The 9,975-nt window shown below is 41.8% G+C and overlaps 1 protein-coding gene across 1 annotated transcript; it reads right to left on the bottom strand.

The window, feature by feature from the left end:
* Window positions 1-920: 920 nt before the first annotated feature.
* On the bottom strand, window positions 921-6,176 carry LOC120055932 (Krueppel-like factor 6). The gene is made up of 4 exons (XM_039003995.1): window positions 5,842-6,176; window positions 3,745-4,318; window positions 2,618-2,741; window positions 921-2,398 (listed from the first exon to the last, which is right to left on the bottom strand). Exons 1-4 carry the CDS (start codon window positions 5,941-5,943, stop codon window positions 2,347-2,349), a joined length of 852 nt encoding a protein of 283 aa, XP_038859923.1. The 5' UTR covers window positions 5,944-6,176; the 3' UTR covers window positions 921-2,346.
* Between the last annotated feature and the right edge of the window lie 3,799 nt (window positions 6,177-9,975).

Below are 9,975 nucleotides of genomic sequence, written 5' to 3'. Positions count from 1 at the left end.
TAGTTAAAGATTGGGTGGGTTACATAACATAGTAATATGTGGCTTGTCCAACACCTAACATTGGCTGAAGTAATATAGGCTGACAAAACTGCTGTTTTTGATTTTGATTACAAAAAGCTGTTCAGTGTGTAATCCCTTCAACAATCAGAGTTTTTCATTTCTCTCTGCTGAATCATTCCCAATTCAAGCAAAAAAAATGCAATCCTTCTCTGACACTGCAGAAGTGAACAATATGTCATTTGTTTTCAGTTTATTGGGCCATTAATACTCACCCAAGTTAAATCGGTAGTCTTGTCTTTATTGTTTTTCTTAGAAATGTACACTGGGGTCCTGTACCCTGGAAAATATAAGCTTCTTTACAAAAACTCTATTTTTAAACAACACATACATCTTTTGCATGGTTTCGATATCCACAATGTATATTTTAAAAGGGGACCTTTCGACAGCGCTGTTGACCAGATCACCGGTACTGTACAATGGTATAGGGTTAAAACAAGGCAGTCCATACAGGTCAGTAAGAAATAAGCATCCACATCCACTGTCAGTTTGAGAGCACTCATGTCAGGTAAGCATTTAACAGTTCAACAAACATGCCATGGCCTGACCAGAATGGGTTATTTGTAATAACTCTTAATTTATCATGGCCTTGGTGGCCGAGCAGATCACATGTCACGAGATCTCAACCCCATAACCAACCAATAGAATCTGTACTTTCGAAAGTAATTCACGGTCACACATTCCATTTGAAGTGCATAACGTACCACATTATACTACTACACAGTAGTAAACCTTTTAAATTTGAATTGTTTGAAGTGCTTCTACAATTCTGTCTCAGATCAAGGATAATTTTCAAAACAGGATTTTTGTCTGAATCGATAGATACAGTATGTATGTTGACAAATGAAACACAGAAATGTCAATAAGTATAAAGCTTAACTTTTATTCAAGAGTCTTCAGACCAACCATCATTTCTAGACAAAGGGCAAAAGGTGCAACCATATGAATCGGAGCCTTAATAAAGCTATTCAATCACACACTACCGCATTTAACCCCCCCGTGAGTGATCTATTTATCTGGACAAGGCCACTTACATAAGGCATCATTAAGGTCACAGTGTATTTACAGATATAGAAAAAGAGAAGAGCAAGAGGACAAAAATAAAGAAATTAGTTATTAAACTGAATATAAATAAAACTATCCCATGATCAACACAGTTGCCAAGCAATAGTGGTATCTCCAAACATAAAAAAGAAAAGAAGGAAACAAATACATCACTGCTTTATGTTTCTGTACAATACTGTGGTATCTACGGAGTAAAATGGATGCATAGCTGCTCATTATTGGGATTTGCCTGTGTTATAAGTAGGCCTAATCGAGTGACAAACAAACCCAAGATCATGCAACTTCTGGTATAATGATATATCAATGTTGTGTACAGCCTTTAGATACTGAGCTTACACAATGGACAACAAATTAGCTTTGTAGCATGTACTTTGAGACAAGCTACTTAATACATTGCACATTTAATAGCTGCACCAAACATCAACCCCCCTCCCCTCCCCAAACCTCGTTTAGGAGCATGTACCACCGCAGTTCGGATGGTGGTGCTCTCTCTCAAACCTCAAAACTGACGGCTGGGACGCACACACACTGCCAAACCCAGCCTAGACTCAACCAAAGCTCCACACAAGAGCACAACAACTCCTTTGCTTGCATTCATTCATGACCACGAGACAATAAAACCTCAGTCAAAAACTCATCATCCCTTCAATGCCATTCAGGTCACAACACAAGCCATCCACTCAGGAGTCGTACATCCACAGGCAGGCACCCAGTTACAGGCATTCTTATACAGGCACCCAGTCACAGGCATTCTAAGACAGGCACCCAGTCCCAGGCAGTCTGACAGCAGGCTCACAGTCAGTCAGTCCACATGCTCACAGAAAACAACACACGTTTATTGGAGTAGTACCACTGCATATTTTCAAACCAGGAACTAACTCCGCAAAGCATCAGACACCATACAGAGAAAAAAACGTTCTTTCTTGTCCTCTCAGACATTTTCTTTCTTCTCTCTCTAGTGAATTTCATAATTCTCCTTCATCCATGGTGGTTTTCGTGATATTTTTCAGAATGTGTCGACCTTTCAGAGCTCTTTCCTCTGAGAGGTCTTGGAGGCACTAAGTATGGTGCAAAAATGGCCTGCATGCTTTTCACTGGAGCACGCTCCCCTCGCTCGCCTTCCTCCCCTCTCAGGGCACTGCAGCCTCCCCACAGACAGGTTAGGAGACTGTCAGGACCATCCCTCAACACCGCTCTGCTCTCCTCTGCCCTGGGGCCCACCGCTTAGATGTGTCTCTTCATGTGAAGCGCCAAATGGTCCGAACGAGAGAAACACCTGCGAGGAGAAAGAGAGCATATCAGGCACAGCGTTTTTAGAAGAGATAAAAGACTAATATAACAGCATTGATATTCAAGTCCCCTAAGTCAGTATTTCAGGTGCATGGATTTACCTTTAGTTGCCCAAACATTCAAGTGTTCATGACCTTTACAATCTTCTTCAATAAAATAATGAAAACAAACAATAGATACATCCATCACTAAACACTTCTCTTACCTGTCACAGTGACTGCATTTAAATGGCTTTGCCCCAGTGTGCTTCCTGAAGTGTCTGGTTAGCTCATCACTCCGTGCAAAACGCCACTCGCAGCCTTCCCATGAGCACCTGTAAGGCTTCTCACCTGCAAACAGAAAACAAATGATTTTATTGCTGTGCTACATTGTTTCCAAATTAGAAATAGACATAACATACTATAAGTGCTACATATTAGAAGATAGAGTACTACAACTTGTAAATATGAGCTGTGGTATACTGTTTAAAAGTAGTTGAATAAGCAGACATAGTGCTTATGAAGTGGCTGGGTGAGAAGGGATAAATGTAGGGGATTTCTAATGGTGAAAATTCCATTAGCTCTGGTAACAGTTTGCTTGGAATGTGGAGCCTTGCTAATGTGCAAGACAGCTGTAAACAGCTTGGCAAGCCGAGGTCAGAGGTGACGAGGGAAACTGCTCACAACTCAGTAACGAATAACAGTACATGTAAAATTCACACCGCACTTTAAATGTAAATGATTCAGTCGTTTTCTTTTCCCATTGTGAAATGTGATCTGTTTTCAAGATCCAGTCCACATCCTCTGTGGCTGGTTAGGCCACGCCCACAAAAGGTTGTTATGTCGCCACTCCCCCATTCAACGTGAAGTCACTGCTGCTACTGTGTGAATTAGGTCACAGTTTAGACACTACGTACTAGCGAACTATCCCAAGAATGTAGAGAGAGATTTCATGAAAATAACAAAAAGAACTAAGACTCTCTTGTAAACATATTAAAATGTAATTGTTTGATGAGGTTTAAATTCAGTCCCTCCTGAAACGGAATCATCTTCTGAATGTTCTTTGTAAAGTAAATGCCTGCAGATTCAGAACACTGATGACATCATAACCAGCTGGTCTGGATGTCTTTCCCAAGGCCTCTCTGCTGTGACAGCAGCATTAGTATGTGGGTAACAACACCCACCTCCACTCTTTGGACTAGCTTGCTTTACCTGTATGATATTACTACTAAGACTCGGGTCTGGTCGGATAGCTCAGAGCTTCTGCTTTCTTCTATACATATACAGTATACACTTATTAGGGAGGAGGTGCTGTGGGGTTATGCAGTTTACCTGTACACAATCAACTATTTACCTGTATGTGTACGCTGGTGTGCTTTCAAGTGGGAACTTTTCGTGTAAACCTTTCGGCATCCGTTGAAATGACACCTGTGGACACGCCTCCTACCGTCTGGAGAAGCCTCCCCATTGGCTAAGCTTCCCCTCTCCACCATTCGTCCACCAATGCCCCCTGTCCGTATTTTCCCAGGCGAGTGCATCACTGTCTGTATACCGCTCCACACCTGGGAGGATATGGAGGGGGCCTCCTTGTTCACCTCAGGAGAAGATGGCGGAGTGCTGATAACCATGGAACTCAGGTCCTCTCCCTCTCCCATAATGTCACTCAGTGGGTTGGAGGTGAAGTCGAGGGGAGGGGAGAGCTCCTCGGAGCTGTCAGACGCCTCACTGCTGGCATCGGAGTTAAAGCTGTTGGCCTCTTGATTGTCCTCCTCCTTAATGTGAGTGTGGATCTTTGGGTCGGACTCGGCCTTGTCCCCGCAGGCCAGGATCAGTTTGCTCCAGAGATCCTCTTGACTCGTCTCAAACTTGATGTCTGTGGCCGAGACGTAGGGCTCGCTCTGGAGGTACCGCTCCAATTCCAGACATGTCTGATGAAGGAGAAAATAATGAGTACAGCATGTAGGAATAAAAACTACCCACAGTATACGGTACATATACACAATGTACTATTCTGAGGGCAGTGGAGTGGATGTAATGGGTGTCCTCCGAGACTCTAAGGCTGCTGCTTCCCAAATGGCACCCTATTCCCTTTATAGTGCACTACTTTTGACAAGGGCCCATAACCCATAGGGCTCTGGTCAAAAGTAGTGCACTATATAGGGAATAGGTTACCTTCTGAGAAGTAGATTAGATCAAGGAAGGTTACATGTAAACACACTTCCTCAGTTGGTGGCGTGCTCTTTCCACGACATAGCCGTCGTCATGCGCAGTGATTATATTTACATATGCTACAGAGCCCCCCTGGTGGTTAGGGAAGTGCTTGTAGATATTTTAAATGTTTCAATTATTCAGCATAAATTGGATTTAATAATGCATCCAGTGGCATAGCTAGAAATAACATAGCACACAAGGGAATGGAGGAGGTAGGTCTGGTTCAAGCAGGTCCACAAAAAGCTTTATGTATGAATACTGCAAGAGTTTCATACTGCAAGAGTTATTTTAGGCTTCTAAAAAGGAAGTAAAGGACACTTCCTGAAAGCTTGACAATCAGAGAGTGGACGCTAACTACAGTATATTAAAAACTATGACATGCATCTAGCATTCCAAATAATTAATTCCAAACTATAATGGGTATAGAATACAAATTAAACCCAATATTCATTACAGGGTAAGTTGTTTTGTAATATATTTCTGGCAAACATAAAAACATTATTAGTAAGGAAATACTTTGTATTCATTGGAAACATTTATTTTCAATAGGGCAGAATGCATCTCTGGCGAGCTTTGAATGCCTCAGGGCATGGAGAGGGAACTTGGCCCCAAGCCCGCATATCCAAGGGAAACTATGTGTAGTGTAGCCTATTTATTTCAATTACCCTCAAAAAAGCAAACCTAGTTTCTCGACTATTATGTAATTCTTATAAAATGACTGCGAGTTAGTGGGAATTTTGAACAAAATCTGTTGAAAAAGACGCACATAGGCTACTCCTTTCCGGTAATTCCCGAATACTACGATCGTTTCTCTTGCTCTCTAACACACGCACGTACACACATACACACAACAACTCTCTTCACTAGAATGAACGGCATAATCCGTCTACAGAACGGAATATAAACAATGTTGAGTCTTGGTTCATTCATTCGATTAGGCTAATACATTGTAACTAATGGATATAATTGCAACATGCATGCACGTTCAATAACAGTCTTACGTCAATTAAACAATGTGTCAAGAATGTGCTACAAGTTCAATCCAATAGCTCAACTTTTTTGTTGTTCTGCATCACTTAGTCACGTTCTGCATTCCTGACAGTTTGCAGGTCCACTGACAGCAACCTGGGTTTGCGGACTAGTTTATGTCGATGTATATACATAAGCATTATTTTTCATTCATTTTAGAGTGTTTTCTATATCAAAATAGGACTATTCATAAATGATCATATATAAATACCTGCTGCCAGTACTCCTCAAGAGATGGTAAAGCTGAAAAGTATCCGGTGTCATGTACTATCTGGAGCTCCTGAAAGATGCTGCACATAGGAATAACATCCATCTCACTCCTATAGATGCCGCTGCAATTACAACCAAAAATCAAGGTAGTTCAATTGTCTTGTTTTCTTTTTCAAGAAAACTTGCGACTTCGATGTATTTGCATGTATAATATGCTGTAGAAAAGCAGTTGGGAATAGTAGGTATGTTTATCGCCTTACAGCAGTGATAGCGCAAGTGTTCTTCCTAGAGCGATCTTCCTTGCTTGCTCTAATAGCAAACAGTGAACTCGCTGAAAGTCCGTCGACGCTCTGTAAACTTCACTATGCAATGTCTTACAGACGGCCTTCCCCCCACGTGATTGCATTACGCTGTCGTGATGCCGACCAATGGGTGCGCCAAAGTGTAACACCCGCCTACCTTGACCATCTTCTGTGATTTGGTTGGTGAGTCGACCTAAGTCTCCTTCATTTCCATTGGACCATGTGGGTTCTATTTTTAGAGCGCTATATAAAGTGTTCACCGCTTACTACAGCGAAGAACCACGTCTCTATCGGCCTAGTATGGGTTCAGTCTACCTTCTGAGCAGCAGTATTGCTTACAGTTTACTATTATTATGGCACGCACGAGTTGGGAAATAGAATAATATCTTAACATTTATGCTTGGGTTTGAATTTATATATTAACCATCCTTATGCATTAGTTTCCTAAATACAATAGGGGAGACATGGTTGGTTAGTATTGCTTACAGTTTACTATTATTATGGCACGCACGAGTTGGGAAATAGAATAATATCTTAACATTTATGCTTGGGTTTGAATTTATATATTAACCATCCTTATGCATTAGTTTCCTAAATACAATAGGGGAGACATGGTTGGTTGTCTCAAGGGTTGTTTCCGGCCCGGCTCCGTGGGGGGGGGGGGGGGGGGGGGGGCAAAAGGGGACTTAGCACCCTCAGTTGAAACTTGTACCACCTCAGTTTTAATTTGATGTCCCTATAAAATAATAACAAAAAGTTCAAGTGATTGAGTGACAGGTTGGCGCAAAATCTGTATTTCCGCTGCGCTGTATCAGCACCATGGACAGAGCGCGCCACATAATGTGTGTGTGTTCGTGTGTAAGGGGGCCATGGAAAGTCACTGGGTAGTAGGTATGATTCCTTTGCGTTTCCATAAAAAGCGGGAAAAACGCTTCTCATCTGTGGTAGGCTGCGTGAGTAAGGAGATATGCCTCCGCATGTAATATTTGATTTTGATTTATAAGGAAGATGCCAAGTTTACGGTTGAAACCGTTGCACTTAACTCTGCCTCACGCCTCACCACTACATATTTTAGTTAGCTTCTTAGCTAGTGGTAAAAGTGTTATTAGCCTATTTAGCCCTAACCAGCTAAAATGCCACTGCCACGATGGATATCAGAAATCAAACCACGAGGCTACGGCCAAGCCCAGCACGATGATGCTGTCGAGGTCCAGCTAGCTTCGCGTGAAGAGCCCACCCACGTGTTTATGGTAAGCCGGCATTGCTTAAATGATTTCATGGGTGGGTCGAATTTGATCCACGGACGTATATTGTGCCATATCGCATCCATATTGGAGCTGCAGGATTTCCCATGTGTGAAGCGGGCCTATAGGCGTATTTAGTTGACAAGACAGCTGTGCAGGGCTGCCTCTCACTATGGTAGGCTATAGGCTATGTTTTGGTTATTTGCATTCGCCTTTTTGTTTACTTATTTTGTTCACTGTTAATGTAACTAGCCTAAATATAGACGGACATTCCTTTATTGATCTGATATTTTGTTTATAGGCCTATAGTAGGCCTACCGCGGTTTTGTTCGTTCGCATTCATTCGTTCACATTCGCACTTGTGTCGGTATTCTAAGCCAAACTGCTATTCAGTATTTTTGTTATGCATGAATAACTAGGCTACTAGTTTCAGCATTTAGTTTGCATTATTTTTGTAAGACAGCTGTATGTATGGCGTCATTCACATAGGCTATTTGTAATAGGTGAATTACCTCATCTATCTACTAGCCTATATTCTTGCCAAATAGGCCATGCTTTACTGTTTTAGGGCGCTGTCCATTGTGGTAATACAGCGCAACAGAGCTACAGATTTCACACCAACCTGTCAGTTCAAAAGCTCTCAATGGTCTCGAGAGTCTCGGCATTTTAACTTTATTGTGGTATAGCATGATATAAGCAGCTTTCAATATAATTCCAATGCAAGAACCCTCCCAAAATTCAAGAACTCCGCATCATCAATGTTAACTTCCCCTTTAGTCACTTAATCCTGGCGCTTTAAATCAAATCAAATCCAATCAAAATGTATTGGTTGCATACACAGATTTGCAGATGTTATCACAGGTGCAGCAAAATGCTTGTGTTTCTAGCTCCATCGGTGCAGTAATACCTAGCAATACAAAACCATACACACAATCTCCTCCCAAAAAAGAAAGAAATTAAGAAATATCAGAAAGAGCAATGCCAGAGTCTGGAATATATATATACAGTATATACACTACCGTTCAAAAGTTTGAGGTCACTTAGAAATGTCCTTGTTTTTGAAAGAAAAGCAATTTTATTGTCCATTAAAATAACATCAAATTGATCAGAAATACAGTGTAGACATTGTTAATGTTGTAAATGACTATTGTAGATGGAAACGGAATATCTACATAGGCAGACAGAGGCCCATTATCAGGACCATCACTCCTGTGTCCTGTGTTACAATGGCACGTTGTGTTAATTAATCTAAGTTTATCATTTTAAAAGGCTAATTGATCATTAGAAAACCCTTTTGCAATTATGTTAGCACAGCTGAAAACTGTTGTCCTGATTAAAGAAGCAATAAAACTGGCCCTTTTTAGACTTGTTGAGTATCTGGAGCATCAGCATTTGTGGGTTCGATAACAGGCTCAAAATGGCCAGAAACAAAGACTTTCTTTTGAAACTCTTTAGTCTATCCTTGTTCTGAGAAATGAAGGCTATTCCATGCGAGAAATTGCCAAGAAACTGAAGATCTCGTACAACGCTGTGTACTACTTCCTTCACAGAACAGCGCAAACTGGCGCTACTCAGAATAGAAAGAGGAGTGGGAGGCCCCGGTGCACAACCGAGCAAGAGGACAAGTACATTAGAGTGTCTAGTTTGAGAAACAGTTGCCTCACAAGTCCTCAACTGACAGCTTCATTAAACAGTACCCGCAAAACACCAATCTCAACGTCAACAGTGAAGAGGCGACTCCAGGATGCTGGCTTCTAGGCAGAGTTGCAAAGAAAAAGCCATATCTCAGACTGGCCAATAAAAATAAAAGATTAAGATGGGCAAAAGAACACAGACACTGGACAGTGGAACTATGACTAGAAGGCCAGCATCCCGGAGTCGCCTCTTCACTGTTGACGTTGAGACTGGTGTTTTGCAGGTACTATTTAATGAAGTTGCCACCTTTTGCCTTGATGACAGCTTTGCACACTTATCGTATTCTCTCAACCAGCTTCATGAGGAATGCTTTTCCAATAGTCTTGAAGGAGTTCCCACATATGCTGAGCGCTTGTTGGCTGCTTTTCCTTCACTCTGCGGTCCAACTCATCCCAAACCATCTCAATTGGGTTGAGGTCGGGTGATTGTGGAGGCCAGGTCATCTGATGCAGCACTCCATAACTCTCCTTCTTGGTCAAATAGCCCTTATACAGCCTGGAGGTGTCTTGGGTCATTGTTCTGTTCAAAAACAAATGATAGTCCCACTAAGTGCAAACCAGATGGGATGGCGTATTGCTGCAGAATGCTGTGGTAGCCATGATGGTTAAGTGTGCCTTGAATTTTAAATAAATCACTGACAGTGTCACCAGTAAAGCGCCCCCACACCATCACACTTCCTCCTCCATGCTTCACGGTGGGAAACACACATGAGGATATCATCCGTTCACCTACTCTGCGTCTCACAAAGACACAGCAGTTGGAACCAAAAATCTCAAATTTAGACTCATCAGACCAAAAGACATTCTAATGTCCATTGCTCATGTTTCTTGGCCCAAACAAGTCTCTTCTTATTATTGGTGTACTTTAGTAGTGGTTTCTGTGCATCAATTCGAC

The sequence above is a fragment of the Salvelinus namaycush genome, chromosome 11 (assembly GCF_016432855.1).
Source record: "Salvelinus namaycush isolate Seneca chromosome 11, SaNama_1.0, whole genome shotgun sequence".
In the NCBI taxonomy this organism is placed as follows: Eukaryota; Metazoa; Chordata; class Actinopteri; order Salmoniformes; family Salmonidae; genus Salvelinus; species Salvelinus namaycush.
The sequence above is the reverse complement of the archived record's forward strand: the minus strand, read 5'-3'. Positions and strand labels throughout refer to the sequence as shown.

Coding starts and splice junctions, on each gene's coding strand:
- LOC120055932 (XM_039003995.1), bottom strand. CDS start 5,943: ATGGATGTTATTCCTATGTGCAGCATCTTTCAGGAGCTCCAGATAGTA. Junction 4,319..5,841: donor TTGAGGAGTACTGGCAGCAG/GTATTTATATAT, acceptor CTCCTTCATCAG/ACATGTCTGGAATTGGAGCG. Junction 2,399..2,617: donor AAATGCAGTCACTGTGACAG/GTAAGAGAAGTG, acceptor TTCTCCTCGCAG/GTGTTTCTCTCGTTCGGACC.